The sequence below is a fragment of the Pholis gunnellus genome, assembly GCF_910591455.1.
Source record: "Pholis gunnellus genome assembly, chromosome: 21".
NCBI lineage: Eukaryota > Metazoa > Chordata > Actinopteri > Perciformes > Pholidae > Pholis > Pholis gunnellus.
In genome coordinates this window covers 16,018,652-16,043,424 of record NC_136548.1, presented here as the reverse complement: position 1 = coordinate 16,043,424, position 24,773 = coordinate 16,018,652, and the positions used below count along the sequence as shown (strand labels likewise).

At 43.6% G+C, this 24,773-nt stretch overlaps 1 protein-coding gene across 1 annotated transcript in view; it reads right to left on the bottom strand.

Moving 5' to 3' along the window:
• Window positions 1–5,420, bottom strand: part of LOC306712807 (heparan sulfate glucosamine 3-O-sulfotransferase 3A1-like) — a gene marked incomplete at its 3' end in the record, with an annotated part of 29,125 nt that extends 23,705 nt beyond the window's left edge. The window contains exon 1 of the mRNA XM_079182227.1: window positions 4,831–5,420. Within this exon, the coding sequence (XP_079038353.1) occupies window positions 4,831–5,387 (557 nt within the window). The 5' untranslated portion in view covers window positions 5,388–5,420. The remainder of the gene's footprint in view (window positions 1–4,830) is intronic.
• Window positions 5,421–24,773: the final 19,353 nt, after the last annotated feature.

The window sequence follows — 24,773 nt, the reverse complement described above, 5'->3', positions numbered from 1 at the left end:
CCTCCAAAGCCACTTCTCAGCACCATCAGGAATATGTCATCTGCTGCTTGGCATTTCACAACATAGAGTCCAAACAGGCTGAACCGATCAATTAGGGGAAAGTTTGTTTTAAAAATCTCAACTGTGTTTTGGAGAAAAACTAAAGCAAATGGCTCCCTGCAAAGCCTCATTGAACAGTCCACGGAGACACATATTTAAGGGTTTACACACTTAGAAAAGAATCATATTCATATTTTTGGCTGGTATGGTTTTATAACTCCAGACAGGCAAGTGAGGTATTTATCGAGTTGGTATACAGTGTGGCGGAAACTATTTTGAACTCTATCGCTGCAGTTAAAACTCCGTGGAACATGTCATTCCTGTATTCCAGGCCGGGTTACATCCAGAAGCGCATAAATGTGGACACATAGTATACGCGCGGTTAAATCTGGCCTCTCGTTCCAGCTGCTGTGTGGTTTTTGTCATGACAACCCGGTGCAATAAACAATGTGCGAACGCGTGTTACTACTTGTTTTGTGTGTCGTAGCCTACAGGTCACAATTATACAGTAGGAACTGAGGCTTTAGAGGTCTATAGGCTGCCCTGGAGCGACTTCACTGTCCCAGAAGACAGAAGCTCTCAGTCGTTTCTATACTCTTAAACGTCGAGCCTCTCCCATTTTGGAGTTGCGTCATGCTTTCCACCGGTCCGCCAAACCTCTCCACACTCAGAATGACGAGTGAAATGTCATTGGCGGCAGCGGACAAGGCCAGAGTTTCAAGCCGTGCCCACCCAATTCATTGACACACACTCTAAAACACAGCCAACGTATGAGAAACTTGGATGTCGGCCTCATTTCAAACGCTGGGAATTCAGCAGCTTTTTTCACCGTCAGCACTCGACAAATGTGTCTTTATTTTCTTTGCTTTTCTTTTTTTTTCGTCTTTTTCTTTATGGAGTTGTGTCAACAAACCCGACCGGGTAGCCTGATGTAGGAGAAAATGCTAATCACCAATGAAGAAGAAAAAATATGGCATTTATGGAATTTAAACACAGATGGGGTACTTCTTATTATTCCACACATTTACATCTGGATTTGTTCGTGTTTGATTCTGTCCCGCCACACAGACCGATGTGCGGCACAGAAACACAGATCCGATCGCTTTCTAACACAAATCCCCGCCGGGTCACTGCTTTTATGACCGAGAGTCATTTTTTATGACCATTACAGAACGTCCTTTCAAACAAAGCCAGTTTTATGAAGAGGGAAACCCCTAATTTAATGTGATTTTTCTGCTTTTCTAGCTCACAATACTCTTTCTGTTTGCTTTGTCATGGCTTTTAACATTTTAGGAGGAGCTGAAATGGAAACACGAACTCTGATCAACTTCACACAAAAGATTTTCTGACACATTAGCTGCCATACATATTTCCTGGCTTTTTATTTATTTTCCTAAAGTTGTGCTCTTTTTAAGGCCTGTCAAAGCTGAGCCCCACTATCAGCCTGGTTGTGTTGAATGCGTATTCCGACACTGAAGGCCGCTGTGTTTGTTTGCATCCAGATGAATGTGTGTGTGGCGGAGTTGGTGGCCCTTTGCCCTCGTGTTTAACGGGTCACGCATGTTTTTATGAAGGATAATTAACCCATTAAGGGATCTGGTGAAGGATAATCCAACCGGGTCTGCAGACTTCAAACACAAACCGCGGCTGGGTCTAGACAGGTGAAAGCCGGGCGTTCGGTAACCCAAGTAGACCAAAAACACAATACGGACTACTCTGTTGCATGGACCTCTGCTTTAGTTCACAGTGTTTGTGCTTGACCTCCTTGTTCGCTCCAAGTGTCCATTTCCACAACAAAAGCCTAACAGGTTGTATGTGATTATATGGGTACACCGCTGAGAAATGTGCAGTGAAATGTAACACTGACTGACGGACCGATCGGGGTGTTGGTTTCCTGTTTGACAAAAGGCCTCCGGACGAAAAGCGCTTTTATTCAGGGAGCTAAAATTATGTCTTTAGTTGAAAGTACAACAAAAAACAAAGAGTAAAAAATAAATATATAAAGTTGTTACCAAGATTTGAATAAATTCAGATGGTGAAACAGCATTTCACCCAACTATTTGGAGTCTTAGGACACATAAAAGTGGAGGGAAAAGTATAAAGCTACCACTGTTTCATGCTCTGACAACCGTGCTGTCAAAACGGGACATTTTATCCTCCTCAATAAATCACAGATTTGTGTGCATCATACTTTTTGGGTGTGCGACTGACTCTTTAGGACAGTTGATGGAAAGTCCCGAAACAAGCTAGACAAGTATAATTCTGAGAAAGCTAGGAAAAAAAGAAAAAAGGAGGCGGGAGATGTTGCCACGCCACATAGAGAGCTTAGAGGTGTTACAGTACAGTGCACATTCCCAGAGGGACACGGAGACCAGTGATTCAGTGGGGACACATATCGGCTCTGACAATAAACAAAGAGTCTCCTGAGACGGAAGCTGCTACGTTCACTGCCGCTAATGAAAGGAATCGCATAATTAAAGCAAATTGGACACGGTGATTAGTCACAGAAAATCTGGCCTTGTTTGGCACAAACACCAACAGATTATTTTATTTTAAACGACACTAGTATTTTTATGTTTTCAGCATGTACTGGAAGCATTGAGCTGCATCTTAACAACTGAGATGTTTTTCTTCAACTTTGCCACATTAGCTGACCAATAGTCACCTTTTCAGATGAGTTTTAAAAATGTGTGCAGCCCACGCAAATCCTAAAAGCACCGGTACAGTAACCGTGGCTCCGAGGGCCCCCGAGATTGTGCCGCTTCTTGACGGGGGGGGGGGGGGGGAGGAAAAGTTTCGCCATGCGATCGGACCGATTTCCTGGTTTCGACAAGCACCTTTTTGAGGCGCACAACAAACACCCCGACACGACCTCAGGCCAACAACTTCAAATGAAAGCGACTCAATCAAAAGCTTCCGCAAACGCTATCAACAGGAAGACTCTCAGACGCTGTCGAGGAGAGCCGACAAGATGGACTCCTGCACAGCGGGCCACGCTGTTGTAACAGTTATTTATTCCTCTTTTCAATTCAAGGGCCCTTCTGTTTTAAAACGGGGACAGCATTAAGGGGGGAACCGGCACTAAGGTCCGTCCTTGGAGGCACGGTCCAAATTCCAGAGAATCTTGGCAACTCCTCGGGATAGATGGGACCCTCATGGATATAAAACCCCACAATGGATGAATAGGTAAACAGAAGGGTGTGAAAGAGTGATGGCGAAAAGAGAATGTTCACTCTCAGAGAGGCACAAAGAGGGAGGTGTGTGAGTGGGAGATGGGAGAGAGCCAGAGCGTTTGGGGGAGAAGAGGGGGTGAGCGAGGAGGCTCTTGTGGGGGGAGTTGTCAGTGAGGGAGAGTAAAAGTTTTGTCTCCAGGCTTTTAGAGGGTGCTCTGTTTGGTGTTAACTCAATCAAAAGGTGAATTATACCTCCTGAGACACTCAGGTAACCTTTCATTATGGCCCTAATCCCTCTTAATAACAGAGCTGCGATGTCGGCAATGCCCCATTAGACAGGGAACCACTGAGAGGGAGAAGCCATTATTCCCCACAGGCCTGTGGAAATGTGAACACACAACGCTCACTCACACACACTCGCAGTGACAGATGAAATCAATCACACATTGGACTTGAGAGAAGGTAAACGCGGCGTACTCCTCCATGCGGAGACGGAGACATCGGAGGAGAGTAAATGAGTGTTTATGTGGCAGCAGAGTTTCTCGAAATTTGCACTTTTGCAAAAGGCAAATTAGGACTGAAACTGCCTCATTAGACTAAAGGATCGACACTTTTGACCTTCAAAGTTTGTTTTTAAAACCACGCAATATAAAAAGTTTGATGCACTAAATAAATCTACTTTTGATCCAGTAAAACATTGTCAAATTTTTGTCCTGTTGCAATTCATCTGCAGTAAAATATTCTTATTCCAACTTTGGTTCATTAGTTTTGCACTTTCTTAACGGTCGGCACATCAACAAAATCTGTTTTACCATTTAGATTAGAAGCTCCAGTAAGAGTTTAGCTTACTTGCAAATGGAAATTGACATGAACAATAGTAACAAATTTAATTATTAGTTTGTAACTACTAATACGATTGAGGTCTGATTTTAACAGAACAAATGGGTTAAAGAAAATGCTAAACATTTAAGAAAAACTACTGAAAAAGTTATGTAGAAAGTCAAAATGTCTGTCTTATCACAGTGTTAATAATAAATAAAGTTGAATTTAAAAAGTGTTAAAACGGAGCAGAAACTTGTTTGAAGTTTCACAAGCAGTTATGTAAGGCATTAATGTTTCAACAGAGAAAAAGTAAATTACAACTCATTTAAATTATAAATGCTTGATATTCGTCTTATCTCCAAGATAAACCGTGATTCCACTGTGGCGATGACCAAAGCCACTTGAAGGCAGTCAACCCTAAAATATGCAACAAAACGAGCAGCCTGATAACATCTAGTGAAAGCAGGCTTAATGCGGCGTAATAAATCAACAGGCTACAGAAGTTAAATAAAGCTTTATGGGTTGTGTAGACTAATCTTTATCAGTGATGAAGTAGGCAAAATAAAAAAAGTTCGATAAACACAATCTATCATTATGGCAATTTAATGGCAAATAAAAATATACAGAACTTCAGCCTATGATAAGAGACATGAATTAATGTAATCTCTACAGTTACATCAGTTTGAGTGTATAGGCTACATATTCATTAATTTCCGCTAAATGTATATTTGTTTTAAAAAGTGTTTAACTTCTGAGTTTTAGCCCTCATGAATAATCAAATTATTTTAATATTCACCTGTACCACTCCAGTCCGTTGTCGTAGTTGCGGTCGAAGAAGTGCGGCTCCGCTCCCACGGCTCTGATGTCCGGGTGAACCCGGAGGAACTCCAGAAGAGCCCGGGTCCCTCCTTTCTTCACCCCGATGATGAGAGCCTGCGGCAGCTTCTTGCTCCCCTCCCCGAGCGGACTGAGTTTACCTGCGAACCTGGGCGACACTTTCCTGGAGGCAACTAAATCCGGAGGCGGCAAGATGAAAGACTCCTCGGGCGGCTCCGAAACCTGCCGCGCGCGCTCATCCGCGAGGACCCGCGAGTAGCGCCTGGCGGCCCCGTAGCCCGTCGGCTCCGACCCGGCGGTCCACTCGTACGCCAGTCGTTTAGTCCTGAGCGACCTCGAGTCCTCGAAGAGCCCCGCAGCCCGGCCGGAGTACGCCCTGACCGGCGAGGTGCTGCAGCGGTTGGTGAGGCAGTGCAGGAGGAAGAGAGAGGTGAGCAGGGAGCACAGCATGACCGCCGCTTTCCTGAAGATGCCTCGGGACGGGGGGTCCAGTTTACTGATGCGGCTAAAAGCCATACCGGTCCCTGGGTGGTCGGTGCAGGAGCCACAGCCATGCTAGGCACACATTACTCAGTCTTTTTGCCATGAAGAAACCGAGGAGTCTTCATCCACAGTGTGCTGCGGATAACACCTCTGTCTCCTCCACAAAAAAAAAAAAGAAAAAAGATACCTGCTGCACACAGGTGAGAAAGAAAAACGCCCAAACTGACCGAAAACCAAATAACAGCACACACCGATTTATGCTCTCAGGTGTTACACTTTCTGCTCTCTTCGCTGTGTGCAGGATGCCACTGATGTGTCCACCCGCACGTGTATAGAGTTGTAAACTTGTCTCGCATGTCAGGATGCTTGACAGGCATCTTTCTGGCCAATGAGGTGAAGACAGAAGCGGACAAGGAGCCAATGATGTTTCAGGTGGGCGGGGACACTGATGCACCGAACATCTCAGGCAAATTAGAGGGAAGTTTCATGCACAAAATAAAGTTGTGAAGTGCTGCATGGACACAAAGTAAAATACACACTACAATAATTATAAAGAGACATGACACAAACACAAGACAAATATACATATTTCAGTACATTTATTTTATTTATCTAATCCTTTAAATCGTATTCCCCTCGAGATCAACATCTCTTTTTTAAATCTAGACATTTTCACAACATTGAACATATACAGTATAATAAGCATATAAATACACTAAAGATGACACACAATACAATACAAAAATACGTACTTCACAGATGTAGCGGCTTGTTTCGAGATACCAAAACTATTCCTAAAATGTTCAAAACACTCTGGCGACCATTTCTCCAAATGCAGCTGAAGTCAGGCCACCAAAGAAGATGCCCTCCACCACGAACCCTTGTTTTTATGACACGCAGAGGAACAAAAAAAGTGAAATAATGATAACGGGGCACATTATTTCTTTACAAGCGAACAAGAACAGAACCAAATGTTTCACATCTGCTCCTGTCTTTTGGGGCATTAGCATGAGAATGTGCAGGCAGTGCTTCAATGCTGCACAGCTCACTGCTCGAGAAAGAGGATGGAGACCTCAACACTGGGCCGCATTGCCGGTGCCAGATGTCCCCCCATGTTGTCGAAACAATACAAGGGGGGTGTCCCGCATTTAACAAATCACACCCCGTGTCTTTTCTCTGTCTCGCTGACACTGGAGAGATGCTCGACCCCCTAAAAACCGACTGTGATGACACACCCAGCATTCCCTCACAGAGGTCAAAATGGCTTCACACGCCTTCCTATCGGAGACAAATACTGGTAAAAATAATGATGTTTAAAGATGTCACACTCCCTTTTCATTTCATGACAAATGAAATGCAGAAAGTTCCACCAAATGCTAGCCCTCTTTATTAATTTATTTATGTATTTAAACAGTTATGAAAGCTACAATAATAGAGTGTCCTAACCTCTGGGTCTGGACCCCCTACAGGGGTCACCAGATATATCTGATGGGTCAGACATGCTAACGTGAAAGGTCAGAAACCAAAATAAATGTATTTCACACATAATAGAGTTTATTTCTTTCAGACTTCTCTGGTCATCCCCTTTTTTTAAATAGTGGATAGTTTTACCAAATGGTGGAAGAAATACTTTACTGCATTATACAAATATGCAGTTACAAGTAAAAGTCCTGCATTCAAAATCTCACTAATGAAAGCATCAAAGTTCTTATAATGAAGAATGGAAACTTTCTGAGTGTTATTTTCATTATATATTTATGTAATTTGATTGTTTTACACTGCAATATGAAACTACTCCTGCATTAAACATGTCAGTTAAGTAAAAGTACACAAGTATTATTAACGAAATGTACTTTTAAAAAAGTTCTCGTAATGCAGGAAAATAGCCCCATCTGTTACTGGGTGATTATTATTATTGATGCATTAATGTGTAAGCAGAATTTAAATGTTGCAATTGTTCGAGCTGGAGCTGCTTTTTACAGTAATTCATATTCTGTTTCATTAGTTTAAGCAATCTTTAAGCAATGTGTCATATTTCATAACATGCTCATCTGCTTTAAAGGTTAAGACAATTACTACAAAGTAACTCTAGTTTTAAATTAAATATAGTGGAATTAAAAGTATATTTAAAAGTGTTCTTAAGTACAGTACTTGAGTAAATGTATTTAGTTACTTTTGACCACTGATTGCTCCCCTTGAGGCCTCTCAAAATGATTTTGATGAAGCATGTCTGAGACGACACATTACATTTGTGTGACCAGAGGCCGCTGATGAAGATCATTGATTAGTCTAATAGCTCTGCTGTCACCAGCACCTCTTTGAGCAGCTTACCCACTCTCAGCCGGGTTTAATGTTAGTGCTGCGACACATACTTCCTAAGCAAAAAAAAAGAAAACAGCATTTAGTGTGTAATTACACACCCAGACATTTGTGCCGTTAGAAAAATGTGCAAGCAGTCTAGAAGGCATGTAAAAACGTAATTCCGCTTTCATCTTCGCCATTTATCCAAATTGCAGCACTATGGTTACACTGACGCAGCCCTTTTGGAATCTGGGATGCAGAGTTTGGGTTTTTAAGTTTAAAAGGGAGCACAAACACAAACTGTTTATTATCCTTTTGAATAATCGTGAGTTTGCTTTGCATATTGAATACGTTCTCAGGGCGTGCCATGGGAAAGCAAACACGTTGCCAAGGCGAAACCGAATATAGGGAACGGTCGAATCGTCTGCAAGTGATTGTTGTTTCGTGTAAATGTAAAAACCATACCTCGACTTGTGCATTCGTTCTCTCAAATGCAACATCACCAGTGAGAATAAAGTCATGCAGAAACTGTTTCCACTGCTGAGCTGGCCAAGTAGTTAGACTGCGTGTCTCAGCCATGCACATCATTTCTAGACAGGTTTATGAACTGAGGTTTGGGAGCTGTCAGTTTGGAGGAGACATCTTTACTGCCAATATAATGGCTTCACGTTTCTCGACCTGAAATCCGTGGCGATAAAATATTTTTATTTTCGGTACAATATTCATCTTCGGCTTTGGACAAGCAGCCTGCTAAGAATTTATGCTGGATTTTGAAATATTGTCCCAAAAAAAAAAAGGCACAATGCTCCATTTGGCAAACACGGTTAGAAACAGATGCAGCTAGTAAAAAATAAGATTTACACATGGAAATTGTCCGGATATAATTTACGACATGTTCCGTGCCTGAACTAAGATCAGCGTCACAAATTTCCACACAAGCCGGGCAGCTCCCCTTGGCTCCCGACGTTCATCTCCTAAAACCATCTCATTTTTAGTCAAATTGAAACGGCGTCGCCCACTTCAGAGCTCAATTAGGTGTGTCAGTAAGAACTTAAGAAAACTAAAACCATACAGTACAATACCTCCCACATGGCTATAAAATATCTTTAAAAAAATACATTTAGATGCAACTGTTGAAGAGAAAAGAGAAAAACCGTTCTTGGCACACAACCTGTTAATGATATTAGAGAATACATGCACGTTTGAAACACTGTACTTGCACATATGTGTGCGTGAGCGATGACTCAATGTTTTACTGAAACAGGGTGTTGTTTTTTTTAACTGCGAGCGGAAATGTACTCGTTCTATATACACAGCTGTTGGCCATTCATTGAGGTTGGGTTCTTCTGCCTCATTGGCAGGCCGTGCGCCGTACAGGAAGGGTCTCTATTGAGCCCGGAAACCCAAATAAATGCTGCTCTTAATCAGATTAATGCTCATCTGAAGTGGGCTGTTTCTCTAAATAGTCTCCAAAATGTCAACATACAACCAATTTGAATTAAGCACACATGCAATTACGCCCCATTCATCAATGCTTTGTCTTAGAATTTGTGTTTGCTGATGTTTGAAGGAAGCAGAGGAGGAGGAGGTGGCACGAAATAATGGGTTCTGAGTCTTTTTTTAAATGGTAGGGCATTATGATTTAGTTTATATGTAGTTTATACTTGTTATAATATGTTCAAGGGTTCGTAATTGCCTTGAAACATCGTTTTATAATATGTTTAAAAACCTGACTCCATTGGCTAAGCTTCAAAATGATAGAAAGTTTCATTCATGCATACATTTAGGGGAATAAATTCAAGACTAAACAACCTTCTTATGCCGTATGTGGGATGCCAAAGCGTGCAGCTTGTGTGTGGCGAGTTCACATTTCGAGTCACATTCCTTCCTCCAAGAGGCAGCAGGATGCAGCTGATTGAGAGAGAGAGGCAGGCGGGGTGGAGAGGGAGGCGCTGTCCCATTTGGAAGGTTGTCTGGATGTGTGTCCATCTCTGTGGGCCGGTGATCAGCTTTAAAAACAAGCTGGTGTGGGTAGAAAAAAGGTTAATGGCTCACATGGCCGGCTGTGTTGTATCGCAAACAGGAGGGGCAATTGTCCAAATTCATCTCTAAATGCACTTGGCACAAGGAAAGTAATGTCATGGCGTCTTTTAGTCACTAAAGTGTGAAACAGCCTTCAAATGCTCCACACAGAGCTAAACATCTGGATTGTTAACATGAGATGAATATTCAATCTAATTAAACCCCCCAAAAAGTTGGTTTCATTTCTCAATGACTTTGTGCACCACTGTGGGTGTGGCAGCAACCCCAACAGCTGTCATCAGAATAAAAACATATTTCATGTAAAAATAACAAATAAATTGTCTGAAATGTGCTCACGAAGGACTCCATCACTCAGGGTGTTTAGAGAATATGTTTTGGGTTTTTTTTTGGGGGGAATCAATTCCAATAAAATGTGAGTCAGTGTTGCCAGATTGGGCTGGTTTCCGCCCAGTTGGGCCACTTGTGATTGTGTTTGGCGTGATAAAATAGCGTTGGGTAGGTAGATGAAGTCTGGTCTGCTTTTGTCAACATTTGGCCGAGTTTTGAACAAAATCGTGAAAACAATATTACCAAACAAGCTGTTATTTTTATCTTCAAAAACACAGATACAAAATTCTGTAAACTTTGTGGTGTCCACTCATATTTGGGATAAGAGAGGACCACTTACCTTGACGTCATGGTCATTGACGTTGACAAGGCAGTTTGTGTATTTGGTTGTCTCCATGCGGGTATAGCGATAGCCTACTTATCATTTGATCTTTAGCTATTTGACGCATATATGAAGCGATGATGTGTTTTCTATTGCGCATGTAATGGTTTGTGGCAAGGTCGTGATTTGGGCGTTTTTTCTTGAATTGGACTGGTTTTAAATTGTGATTGGGCTGGAAACTGAGAATCAGATCTGGCAACGCTGAAAGGAGTAATAAAGTAAACCCACTCAGCCTGTTTCACACAATGTGATTGCTTCGTGCAAGTATTCGTGACAAAAAAAAAACCCATGAAGAAGAAAAAAACGCTTTAAAAAAGGCTTTAACACACAGCCTTTATATTCAACATGATCATAATGTCCTTTTTCAGAGAGGACCAGGCTGCAGGATGAGATTATAACATCAATACACAAGGAGCCACAACGTCCAGTATCAAATGCACACCATGTTGGCCTTTTGACCCTGCGTCGTGCCTGGGACAAGGCCAAACCGTGGCGCTGGTGTTGGGTGATATGGGATTGATACTGTCGTCCGAAATGATCAGCGCAGATGATGCGTCACATGCGAGCCCATCAGAGCCCCCGTTGGTGCGCGTGTTCATTAAAAAGCAATATGTGGAAGTCTGATCTGCCATTTCCTGCAGATACGGATCTGCTCACACATCCAAGGAGGACAGCGAGGATGTGGGTTGTTTTAGCCACCGCAGAGACGGGCAATCGCATAGCGCAGATCCTCCAACTGTGAGTTCAAATTAACCATGTTGCAAACAGAGCCTGAAATTGTGTGGGATTAAGGGGTTAGGGGCCTGCAATCTGGCCAGGACATCTTCACGCTGTTTGCTGCTGTAATGCAATGATGGAGCCCAAGCAGAATCGATTAAAGCACTCATTTGTTGAATCAGATGTTTTTCTGCCTGACTGCAACAACCGTATGACGTCTCTGTGGCGCTTGTGCTTCTGCTGATGCAGTGCAGTACATGTGGAGCAGCGGCACTCTTTATTTTGGCAAATGTGTCATGTCGCAAAACTGACAAAATTCAGTATCACAGGCCATATGGAAATTCTATCAGCTCTGGATATTGTGGTTTTAAGGCATGTTGCGCAACCACAACTGGGACTTAAATAACTTATTCGATGATATCGTTGCAATCGGAACCGTTTAAAGCAAATTTTCGGAGAGACCGGCGATATCGCGTTGTCCCACCTCACCTGTTTTCTTTGGAAGCTATATCAATCCCAGGCAATGACTCCTCAAAAACCTACGTCCGTAAATTAGCCCTGTGTGGTCTTCAGGCCTACACTGAGGCGCAAGTCAGCGCCCCCCCCCCCCCCGGCGTCTACACATTGATGGACACGCGAGAGTCGGAGCGTCGTCCAAGACAAACAAGACCCTCGGTTTGTGTGATTATTGTGCATAGTTAGAATAATTCTCGGTGAAAGCAAAGCAGAGGTTGACAGGGGGGGGTGGCGGCTGCTGTCAGAGTCGGCTAATGTGACGGTGTGCAGCATGATGTATGGAGGGAGGCTGTTTTTTGGAGATCCTAGCCCACCCTCCTTCCCATTAATGAACTCCCTAAAGGGTATACGAGCAGAGATGCAGAGCGATAGAGCAGACTGTGGTGCTGGATGTGGCGGATATTGCCTTACCTCTGGAGAGGGCTCTGTAGCTAATGACAAATGGATGGTTGAAGTGACATTTTACCCCACATGACATTCCATCTTTTCCTGGATCCTCCACGAGGTGTGCCGCAACATTAACTCGATCCTTTTATGGCTGTCAGATTCAAGACTTTTCTTTTTGTTTTGTACTCAGGTGCACACCGTTCTGGAAACCACACACTCTGCAAACACCTGAGATTGATCCTCCCCATCAAAGAGGTCATGAGAACTGGGTCGACTGGAAACGAGAGCGTGCCTGTGAGTATATATGTTTGGTGTGATGCTTAAAAGGGATCACGTTGTATTTGATGTCGTCACCAGACGTCCTGAGAGGCATGAAGACGACTAATACACTCAGCGATTTTGTTAGCAGTGCTGATAACCGTGAGCAACAGGCAACAAAGTGATGGCTCTAAAATCCATTGACGTGTTATCTTAATGATTAAAACAATAACTCCAAAGCAACTGTTTGATCATTATGCTCCAGTAGATCTGATTACACAAGTTTAGGGAGGTAAGTAAATATTTCATATAACTCCCATTTTAAATGACATCGCTGATGAGTAGGAAATGATGCTCGGAGGTGATTTTTCTTTGTCAATTGGACAATAAATCCGTCATCTCTCACTGCCGATAAGGTGGCTTTCTTCATCCTTTCTTGCGTAGGTGGGGCGCTAACCTCTCCGCCCCCACCATGGCAATATTTACATCAGAGAGGATCTCGCCTGCACGGTCACGTGGAAAATATGTAATGAAGACTATTTGTTAACGTCAGCGTCTGGCCCGGCGGCGCCTCCTTAAATAGTCTGAGCCCTCGGCCATTTACAGAGTTCTTTTTCAGACACGTCAGAAGTCTAATTAAATTTCTGCCCTGGGTGACTCGTTAATAAGAAATGAAGCGTGGATGATACCTTGTTAGCTGCGGCACGTAATCAAAAAGTGTTTGCATGCGGCTCCCACCTTCTTTGTCTAACCTCTTCCTCGAAATGATTGTTTTGGCCTGAAAAACAGCCAATTTTTCAGCTCCTAACATATCAGACCTTCAGTTATGTTGGAGACGTCATTTCACCATTCATCTGGGCTGCTGATTCACCTCAAAGTGTTTTAAGTGTGGTGCCAATTACCTCAGACTTCAGTTGCATGTTAGAACAAGCTAAAGCCACTTGACGCAGCATTGTCATTTACATTCCTGCAGACCTGTGCTGCTTTCAACATCCGCACGAAATTATAAATTTGAATGCGTATATACTGTATACAAAGATAATAAAGAGTTGTATATTCAGTCTGTATTTGAACCTATTTTCTAACACAGCCTTCGTCTGTGGAGCTGGGTCTTAAATGTCTATCTTTACAACAAAGTCACTTAAAGTTAATCACTGCAGAGTCAGTGGAGCCATCAAAGCCATAAACGTTGCTCAACTGTTAGAATTGTAACTAGCCGGAGTCAGGTGGACCCTTCGTCGGTAAAACTGATAAAGCTTCTAACAGATGAGAGTCACTGTGCTGCAGAACATTAACTCAGATCCATCAGCACCGGGGAGGATGCAGACAAATAGTGTACACACAGACAGTCACGTATACATAGCCACAGATACTGAGGGTCACACTCAGACGTATTTATACACAGCTACACACATGGAGACACCCACACACATCGCAGAGGCCGGACAGATGTGACTGCTCTGAGATTCGAAACAGAACCACATCTGGGCTAACAGTTATGTATATAGATAGTTTCCCAGGAGGGCTCCCCTCTTTACCCCAAACGTATTGCTCTCTCCACCCACACAGGCTAAAGATGCAGCGCCAATCGTGTTGTGTGTGTGTGTATGTTTGTGTGTAGGTGTCCAAAACCCGTGGTCAAAGCGTTAGGTTTCAGACACACACCTTACCACAAAGTCTGACGGGAAAAAAACACAAAAAGAAGAGATCCTTTCTCACTCCGATGAGCTGCCAAAAGAAGGGGGAATGAGAATAAAACATGGCGTCAACCTTTCGTATCCCTTTACCACTTGCAGGATGACAGAAGAGTGATAGAATGAAAGTCTGACCAAGGTTCCGCCAACTCCGCTTCATACGTAATGAGGATGGGGAATGCAGGCGCTTGAGAGGAATCAGTCCCGTTGCTTTGAGAATGCTTATTATGAGGATGATTTAGAGATGTGGCACCCAGAAACAAGGAGTGAAGGATGTTTTAGGTATTTATTTTCCCATCATTCATTCATTCAAACCTTTATTCAAGCCTCAGAAATCATCGAGGCAGTTGTTTCCCCGGCTCTTTTTGATTGATACCCTCGAACTGTGTGGAACAGAGAGTGAAAGAGCTATAATTTAATGCGTAAGAAATCCAGGGCTGCTGCTTCAACCGCACTGATCATCGCCTCTGCCCAACCCCCCCCCCACCCCACACCCCACCCCACCACCACAATGTCAGCGCAACCTCATTTTCGATGTGCAGATAACAGAGATAGGGCCAACACTTCTGCCGCCACAGTTTGACACAACTAATTTAGAACTGGTCTTTTCATGGCAGCCTGGAATATATTACCTCGCCAGAACATAATAATAATGGAGAAGCATCAATCAAGCAGGCCCCCGTGCATACATTGTGTAATAAAGCTTATCTCCGGGTGACACAGTCCGTCTGACTCAGCCTGCCAGCCAGAACGAAACTATACGTGAGCACTGCCATCAGGCGCCGGGTTAACGCCGCATAAATATGCAGTTTAGGAGTCAATGACGTTTTAATAAGGTAAAGCTGACAGCTTACGGCTCGCGCACAAACACCCAGTTGTTTTCTCGACTCCCAGAATTAAAAAAAAAAAATAGACAGGCTAGGAGTCCATGTGTACACAGAGTCATGCTGTGAGAAAGAATGTTGTTTCTTTGAATATGTATACCCCCCTCAGCTGTCATCACACACACACACACACACACACACACACACACACCTCCAAATTGTCAGACGTTGGCGTGCCCCTCCCCCTTCAAATGGTCCTATAATTTTTTCCAGGCGTTAACTGGATTCAGCTGCTTGTGAACTGCTTTGGCTCTCATCTCCACTTTCCATATTATTTAGAAGGGGCCTTTTTGTTGATGCACGGTGCCGAGCTTGTTTTGCTGACTGTTCTCACCAGCCGCCTCTCAAAGTCCTCATTGTGTCCTCGCGTGATGTCATGCCTCCCAAACACCTGGGAAACCCTGCAGTTTGTGTCAGAGTCTGTTTGGGTGAGGCTTTTTTTCACGGGGCGCCCTGCGTGCCCGGTGCATTTGGGACAGCTTAGCGTTTGTTAGCCGAGATTAATGGGTGGGCATGCGTATTTTAGAGCGAGGCAAGGCTGTCGGCTGTGTTCATTAGTGACACCAAAGGTTGAGCTAATATGCATTTTACATTTACATAAACTGACTTATGTCACGGTAAAACTATCCACCAACTACCCCTGAAATATATCTTATCCAGAACCGATTCCTTTGAAATATCCAACAAACTATTTATATATCTATCCCATAAAGACCCAGATAGAGTGATCCAAAGTCGAGGGTTTTTGTTATTTCATGCCACAGCTTCCACTCCACCTTGTCAATCAACAGTAATGTCCGCTGTCATTGCGTCACAGTTGCAGACAGCCACCCGTTTCACGACGGAGGTCACCAGACAGGACTATGACGGCTCCAGATGGGCTGGAAAAACATAGGCTTCACAAACAAATACGCACACACACACACACACACATTTTTCCACTCTTTAAGCAACGCAGATTAGGGCTCTTCCCCCTTTAGGGCGTTTTGTATCAACTGGGATCCCACTGCAGTTGGCGGTGTCCCTCTTTTAGTCCCCTCGTCTTTGGAAAGAATGCCCTTTAACGTCAGTAATCCAAAAACTGCAACACACATGCTGTGGCCTTTCTTCTTTATTTGGATCCTCCCATTAGATCCTGTTGTAGAGGGCGCTAATAACATATTTGCGGGCCTCTGTTCACCCCGCTGGCAACTAATGCATCGCATTTAGCATAGCCTATCACCCCTTGACACCCGGCCTACAGAGGAATGTGGAGATGGATGCAGGCAGAATGAGGGCTAATGGGGATGATCCTCTGAACGTGGACTGTCGCTCATTGTCACTGTGGTTTGGGCATTGTTGGCATTAGGACGATCAGTGTGAGGACATGGCTCATTGGACTTTGTAGTCCTGCTTCTCTTCTTCTTTGTATGCCTGAGCTCATCAAACGTGATGGATCTCAGTTTATTGATGCAAATAGTGGCAATAAAAGCTAAATATGAAGCAAGCAAAGCAGTAAAGCACAAAATAACAATGGCGATATGTCCGTCTAGGTGTTTTTACTCAGCTTTAAAGGCTACAAAGAAAACAGGCAATCATCCCTTAAACTTTGTTATAGCGAGACTTTGAACTCGTCTAGACAAATAATTGTGTTCTGTTTATGCACGTGTTTTTCTGTCCAGCATATTTTAAAATGCAGGGTTGCTGATATCTCATTAGGGGGCAGCCGGTCCGGTGATAAGCCGCAGTCAGACAGGATGAATCCCTGTCTCGTCTGCGGGCCTCAGACGCCACACCCAGCCCGAGCCTGGGACGCTCACGTACAGGCCGTCACACACGAGCGAATATGAACGTAAACTGTACACACACACGACATCCTCAGCTGTCACAGTCTTCACAGCTGATTTACTGTCTTGCCTTTTGAAAATGTGCGCTCACACATATACTTACCGAGCAGGGCAAAGGAAGGATAAGCACTTTTCTTTTTGTTTTAGGCTGGTCGTGTATCACCTCTGGTTGTAAACATAACTTTTAACCGTGCAGGCGATGCGCTATATAACATCTAATTGCTTCATGCTATATTCTCCGGCGAGAGTGTACCATTTGTATGGTTTACTACGCTGCAGTTGAAGACGTTGTTTTGCAGCACACATCACTTTGACATATGAAGCCATGCTGACTAAATTCTGCCATTTGAAACTGTGCCACTTAGGAGATGCTTTTAACTTTGATTATAACTTGTCTTGACAACACATCCACTCCAGTAGCAACAGAGACAGCAGCACTCAGTATTCTGCCTCACATATAATAGCTGTGGAATTGCTTTCTAATGTTAAATGGACTACTAGGTCCAAAGCTTTGTTAAATTAGTCTTTTCTAGCTGCGCTATAGTGCTGTGCCTTCATGGGTGCTTTGACCTCTTGTACCACCTTGACGTTAACATTTGATTTCTCGAACAAATGTTGGAGTTTGAATTTTAATATCTTTGGTTATCCTCTGATAACTGGCATCAGGCCAACATTTGGTTTATGAGCTAATACTTTGTGTTTAGTGCTGTGTAAATGCTAGCATGCTAACACGCTAAACTAGGATGAACATGGAAAGATTTTACCTGCTGAATATCAGCGTATTTACGTTGTCACAGTGAGCATGTTAGCATGCTGATGTTAGCATTCAGGTCCAGTGTCACAGAGCTGCTAGATGTAGACTCTTAGACTTGTTTAAACGGCTAGTGGGTAGCATCTTGGGGGATCTATTAGCAAAAAATGTAATATCGTATTGCTGTATGTTTTCATACGTGTATAATAGTTGTGTTTGTTTTAGCTTAGAATGAGCTCTTCATATCTACATAGGGAGCAGGTCCTCTTCAAGGACAAACGAAACGCTGGTTCTAGAGAGAGCCTTTATGCGTATTTACATTACTTAAAGACCACCATAGTTCTCTGACTCGCTTGTGAAACTGAGGTAATGTGAGCCTCAGAGTGCAAAACCGTGGTACCACAAGCCGCTGTCTGACTTCAGTTACACCTAAAGTAGTGTTATTGTGATAAGGATGGCCTCTGAGTGAGGCGCACGGCGTTACCGCTGTTTTGGAAAGAGAGGAGTGAGCGGAGGGGTAATTAGTTGGTTGAAAATCTGTAATCACACCGCTAGATGCCACTAAATCCTACACACTGTCCCTTTAAGCAGTGGTACAAACAACTTCATATCATTAAAGTGTGGAACGTAGATTTTACATTTGACCTTTTTAACGGTTGCATAGAAATAAATACATTAAAAGGGAGTGGAAGTGGGCTGTAAAACGTTAAAAAAGATAATTCCAGTTTATTTCAACCATGTTCTCAGATCACAGCAACAGTCTTTGTGAATCAGATTAAGAATAAGGTGGTAATAAATGGTAAAAATAATATGATTAACATGCTCGTCATTCTCATACACAGCGTGTTTGGTTAAATAAATCACACCAAAGCATTATAAGGATGTAGAACACAAACTTCCAACATTTAAATGGTTTAATAGTCATAAATAACCTTTTCTTGCACTACTTGGTAAAACAAGCATGTTGGGTTATGGACAACTACGAGGCAAAGCCCTTGTTTTAGTGCACATCCATGTGTTATGATTGAGTTTTACTATGTACACGATGGGTATATTTTCTTTTTAGCTCATGTTTACATTGTGCCCTCAGGATATAACAGTTTATATTACACTTAAATCAATCTTTATTACTTGCATGAGTGTGCCGTGGTGCAGACAGATGGAACATCTCCAAATGCTGCAATATGGCAACTTCCAGAGATGTCAGTTCTCCCTAAACAAACCTGAAGGCTTTCCACTGGGGCTGCCTTGTGTCGTGCACAGCTCTAACTCGTCAATGTCAACCCAAACGCCTCGCCTCTTTTCTCCTCTCCTCTTCTTTCCTCCCCTATATCCTCCCCTCCTTCTCCTGTTCTTTTATCTTCTTTTCTCTCCTCTCTCCTCCTCCCATCTTCTTTCCTTTCCTCTCGTCTCCTTCCCTACCCTCCTCTCCTCTCCTCTCTTTTCCTCTCCTCTCCTCTCTTTTCCTCTCTTCTCCTCTCATCTCTCGAGCACCTAATTACAAGTCACGTATTAGGACATAACTTTGATCCAGACACACATTCTGTGCCAAACCAGTGCATTGAGCCAGCTAATCCCCGTCATGCTAAATGAGTACCTGCTTTGCTAACCTTTGATCTGTCGGGGTGAGGACACGCACTGGTCCAATTACATTCAAGCTTTTATGAGAGGGCAACAACGTGCTCTTTCAAAACGACCGGGATTCAAGCTTTTATTTTATTACAAAGTGAGACTTGTTTCTCAGACGGAACCCTAATGTATTAAGGATTAGACGTAAGGGGAGAAAATTGAGTTGGCCAGTTCTTTTTATTAATGTACAGCCACATTCTGGCTTGTTACATGGTTTAATCCTAACCCTCGGCCCTTGAGGACCCTAAAAACTCACCACAGTCTCTGCTAGGATTTCAGCCGTGCTGTTTGAGGTTAATGACTTCTTGGCAAAAGAGAACAGCTTTGACTGTGAAATTAAATTGTTATACAGCCCGCATAATGGAATTATGCATTGTGTCGTAGCATAATTGAGATTTCGCTTCGGTCAGCTTGAAAATCATTTTAGAGGTTTAACAATTTTTGCGGATATGAGCAGGACGGCATTTCAAAATATGTTTTTGGCAACATCGTGCAAATGCTATATGTCTACCGTGTATATTCCAGTGTTTGCTTGGATTGTTTCAACAGACGCCACCATTCACACCTCCGTGTCTTTGTGTTGTTCTGCAGAAGCAAGCAGCAACAGTTTCAGACCTCTGGTTAGGAGCCCCATGGGAACACTGAGCTGTAATGGACAGAAAACTGATGAAACCTCCCTCTCCTGACAGCCCAGTGTTTAGGCATATGCTGGGCAAAGCTTTTTTGGGGGGGGGGGTGCATATGTGTTTGCGCAGCAAGTGCATGGATGAACTGCTCACTATAGGGTCTTATAGTCGGAGTGGGAAGGACAAGGATTCTAATAAGAACCCTCTCCATCCTCTCTGTTCACCATTTCAAGCCACCCCTGCTTAACTGGTCACACTGGCAGAGATTAAAAAAAAAAAGGCTGAGGAAGATCCAAAGGACCAATTTCATTTCAAAACTCAATCCGCCAGTGCATGGGATTTGCATAGCTAATTAGGGGCTGTCTCACCCTTCTTTTTCTCCCCCTCCTGTCCCCCTCTCCTCCTCCTCCTCTGAGCTTGGCTTTGTACTGACAGCAAAGGGAGGCTGAGCCCCACGCAAAGACCTCTGAACCGAGCTTATCTGGCTAAATGAAACACCATGTTTCTAATGTAAACTATTTTGTTGCCCATCAGCGAGCCTCACTGTCAGCTCAGGCTGCCTCTGGTGAGTTTATTTTTCCCCCCCCGCTATAAGAGTGGAGACATTAGGACTTATGGCTGGCCTACTTTTACGGCAAAGGGAGGCTGTTGTCCTTTTACTGCTTTATTTAGCTTGTGCACTGCTTTTTCTGCTATAGCATGTTGAATAGTGTAAGTATGTGTGGTGTACAGATAACAGTATGTTACCCTCCATCTGGTAACAAAGGGTGATTAGGAGACATCGCTTCATAGACTTTCAGTTGAAGTCAATACAGCGGAGACTCTCTCTCTCATCCTCAGAGAGACTTGTGGTCATTTTTCTTTGCTCTCTCATGCTATTGTCCTCTCTCTTCCTTTGTCTCTGTCTCAATCAGTCATTCTGTCTCCTCCTCCTCTCATATCTCAGAGCCTGTGTACATTGGAGTGGGGGGCATTAAAACCCAAGGAGTCACTGGAGGCAGGTAAAATCAGCATGCGCAATGAAATGCATTGTTCTTTCTCAATGACTTGAGTAATAACGAGGAAAATGGTTAAGACGCGACAGAGAAATGGGGACGAACGCAGAAAAAGATTAAAAAAAACACAGTAATATGCAACCGCATGTAATACCGAGAAGTCAAATGGCTATCACTCCATATAAGGCATTTATTTTTGCAAAGCTTTACACCTAATTACCCCTAAGTGCTCTTTGGAACGAATGCGAGGCAGGGGTCTCATAATCATAATAGAAATAATAGCAGTCTGATGCATATGTAAATGATGAGAGATATTTTGGATGGAGTGGTAGTGGATAATGAGGGTTCAGGAGTTCAGCGGGAGCATTACAAAAATAAAAAACGTCTGTGTGCTCGCACTGCAGCTACCATTCCACATGAGCAATGGCTTTCCTATCGATTCTCTATTTTGTGTTCTTTTCTAATGACATTTTAATGATCGGAGGATTACATGAAGATAAATATTTACCGTAATCTGTTTCTTAATGCTGACAGAAATCAGACGCAAATTCCTGGAGCCTCTGTGAGTGTCTCCACCACGCTAATCACACATAATGAACGTAAGCAATAGCAGCTTTAAGGTACTTCACTTCAAGTCTTTTAGTGCAGGATTGTTGCCTGCATGTCTGCCCCCCCCCACACACACACACACACACATTCTCCTGTCAACCTCTCAAATGCCCGCACTCCCCTCTGAATCTCTCGTGTCGCTGAGAGACTTTACACTGTGTGTTTTCTTAATCACGTGCAAATTAGCCCCTCGTCGCCGGCGAAATCCTCAAATCCCTTCGGCTTCCATCGCCTCCCATCCAGTGTTTCGAGTGAGCGCCTCTGGAAATACTCGGCCTCGCCGTCATCGTTTATTTTCACTTCGCAAGAGGAAAATATGCACTGTTTGTGCTTGTGGACGTGTGAAAGGCCCAGAAGGTTTGGGTTGTAAACCCTCGTCTGTTTAAGGCCGTTAATTCCAAGCTCAACATCAGCTCTTGCGAACTGTTTTACATGTGTATGTTTCCTGCAGCTGGGTTTGTACAGTGGCTGCATGCGGCTATACCGGTTTGTGTGTGTGTGCCCCCCCCCCCCCCCCCCATCCCTTTCTCTGTCTCACACATCAGAGGTGCTGTTTGTTTCATGGTGAGGCAGATCGCTCGAAATAAATCACAGGCGGTTTTAATCAGAGTGAAGCGGCCCAGGCCGGGCCTATAAATGATGGGCCAAACTTAGTTTAACTTCCTCCTCTCCGCTCCCTTCTTCTCCATCTGTCTCCATTCTTCTGCCCGGCTCACTCTCTTTTAACAAGCCCTTTATCGTCCCCGCTTCCCCACTATCACTTTGCCTCCTCCTCCCTTACTATCTTTACTTTCTCTTACTCACTATCGCTCCGTGTCCTTGACTGCCGGGCTCCTCCTGTAAACAAGCCGGGGGAATCTCATTTTGGCATTCCTGAAACAACTCTGGATTTGATTTTACAACCCAATTAAAGACTGAGTAGTAAATCAGCGGGGCAAAGGAACACTTCTTTATTCGTTATTTTTTTGGTCCTTTTTCTCTGTGGGCACCTCCGACAACATTTAGGACTCTCTTGAGCCACAAAAAAAAACATGTGAACAGGTTCACTTTATTAGAAATGATGCAGAGAGCAGGAGGCGTTGGATGAGCATGTTTACAGAGCAGAGACTCCTCTGTGGGTGTCCTATGTGAGGGATGCCAACACACACACACACACACACACTCAGTCATACAATCATTCATTCGCACTGTAGCTACTGTCTCTCTTCCTTTTATAAACATCTCTCACACACACACACACACACAAACACACACACACACAAAACCCAGCAGACCTGACTAGATATACGGGGGAACCTGTCACTAAAACGGAAGCATTTGATTCATCAGAAGAAGAAAAAAAGTCAATAGTGGAATATTCTCCACTCTACCAGAGTCCCATTAATCTGCCAGTAGATTAAAATGTCACAGAGAGTAGCGGATGGGCAGAAGCGGCAGAGCTGTTTTTCATGCAGCTCTATGGCCCAGACAGTAATTGCATACGCTAATCAATCAAAGGGATGCGCCGGATTGTCGTTTTTCATTACAAAGACAACAGGTTACGACAGCCTGTCAACTTTACTGTAGAAATGTGTGTTAATGACTTATCAATAACTGGCTGCGGTCGCCGTGACGTGCCGTGATTTTGAATGAGTGATGATTTGAGCTCAACAAAATAAATAAAAGAAAGAATCTCCGGCGGATTTAGCTTTCACTAAAATATATTCAGACGGAAACAAGATGCAATGCAGTAGCCACAATTCAGACTCCCTTTCTACTGATTAAGTCGTCTTCTGACTCATTGTTAAACATCATCTGGCAAAGTGAGATACTTGCTAAACACATTTGTAAACTGTTTGCACTGAGGTCTGATTGGAAAGCTCAGCAGACAGGGGAAGCATCGGGGGAATTCTCCGTGTGGTTTTAGATGAGCTGAATAAACGAATGGGATTCTGCTCATTACATCAGTAGCTCTCTTTCTGGGGAAAGAAAACACAATCAAAGCCACGTTAATATGCTCACACCGAAACGCCCGTATGCAAACCGCTTTTTTTTTTTGGCGCGTGCGCTCGGTGCCGCTAAGTGATAAATGTAGCAGGCACCTTGCAAAGACTGGATGACAAAGTTAATTTGGCCCCGGCAGACACGTCAGAGCGATGAAGTTGCATATTACTGCCACCGCCTCACAAAGGCACCATTATGCTGCGGCAAGACGTCGTTCATCCACAGAGCTGCTTTACATGAAGGCTCTCAGCTCCTTTATTAACTCTGTGGAACTCCTGCTGTAAAGTTGGAGGCGTTACAGAAAGAGCTATGAGACTAATCAGACTCCAACTCCGCTCCCTTTTGCCAAACAACTGCCACGGCACTCTTGACAAATAAAGGACGCGGCCTTGAAAAAGTCCACAGACGAGAGTTTGCGCTGTATCTATGTTATTGCTTTGTTTTGGGGCCGAACAGCGGTAGGGAGAAATTAGAAATGGCAATTAGCGAAAAATCGAATGAGCGCATATGGTCTGCCATTCATCACGGTTCTTGGTACTCCTGCTGAAAATTGCACTCAAATGCTAAATGATGTGTCTCGCTGCGTAGCGTGCGTGTTAAGAAATGAATCCCCTGCCAAGGTCAGTTATACGCGGTCATTATGTCACGCCTTCTCAGCAGTGTCTTTACCCTGAGCCCGGGCCAACAGTCCTCCTCAGGCCACACTTTGGATAAGAAAGAGAGGGAGTGGAGTGGATAATACGAGCAGGGTCAAAAGGCAAGAGGCACCAAAGACTCTCATGATTGCACAGGTATCTCAACAATGTGCTGCTTTGTCTCCGCTGAAGGAGACCGATATGAATGTGAAGTCAAAATAAGGTCACTTTTTTTTTTTTTTTTTTGGCATGACTTAAATGATGGATGTCCATCAAAGGGGCCAAAGAAAATCTACGCCGTTGAATACTTATAATAACCCAGTCAAAGGATATTTTGTATGCTTTGCAAATCCACTGCTGTCAAACACCCGCAAGACAACCAATGTCTCACGTTTGATGTGTTTTCTCAGCTGTGGCCTCCGGAATATTTCCACAAAGTAAACTTTAGGTGGAGAGAAATCCCACCTGCGAGGGTGAGAGTGTCGCCATTAGCGGTGAAGGCTCGACTGTGAGAGGTTTTACACTCCGTGATTAAAACTCCAGTGCAGCTGTGCGAGCACATACAAAAAAATCTTTTTGACCATTTGCACTGAAGATTTCTAAAGGTTGCATCACTGTTGGGGATTGTGATAACAACTGCTTCTGTTGTAAATATTGCAGTGAGGTGTATCTCACCCGCACACATCCTGCTGCCTTTGATGAATAACTCATCAATCTACTGGATGGCACTTGTCAGATTTGGAGATTGACTTTTCTGAAATTGGCTAAAATAAACGCAAGAGTAGATTATTGAGGCTGCCGTTAGCAGCTGTGCCTAAATGCAGTCTTACAGAGTGGCAAGCTTGGCTATTGACTT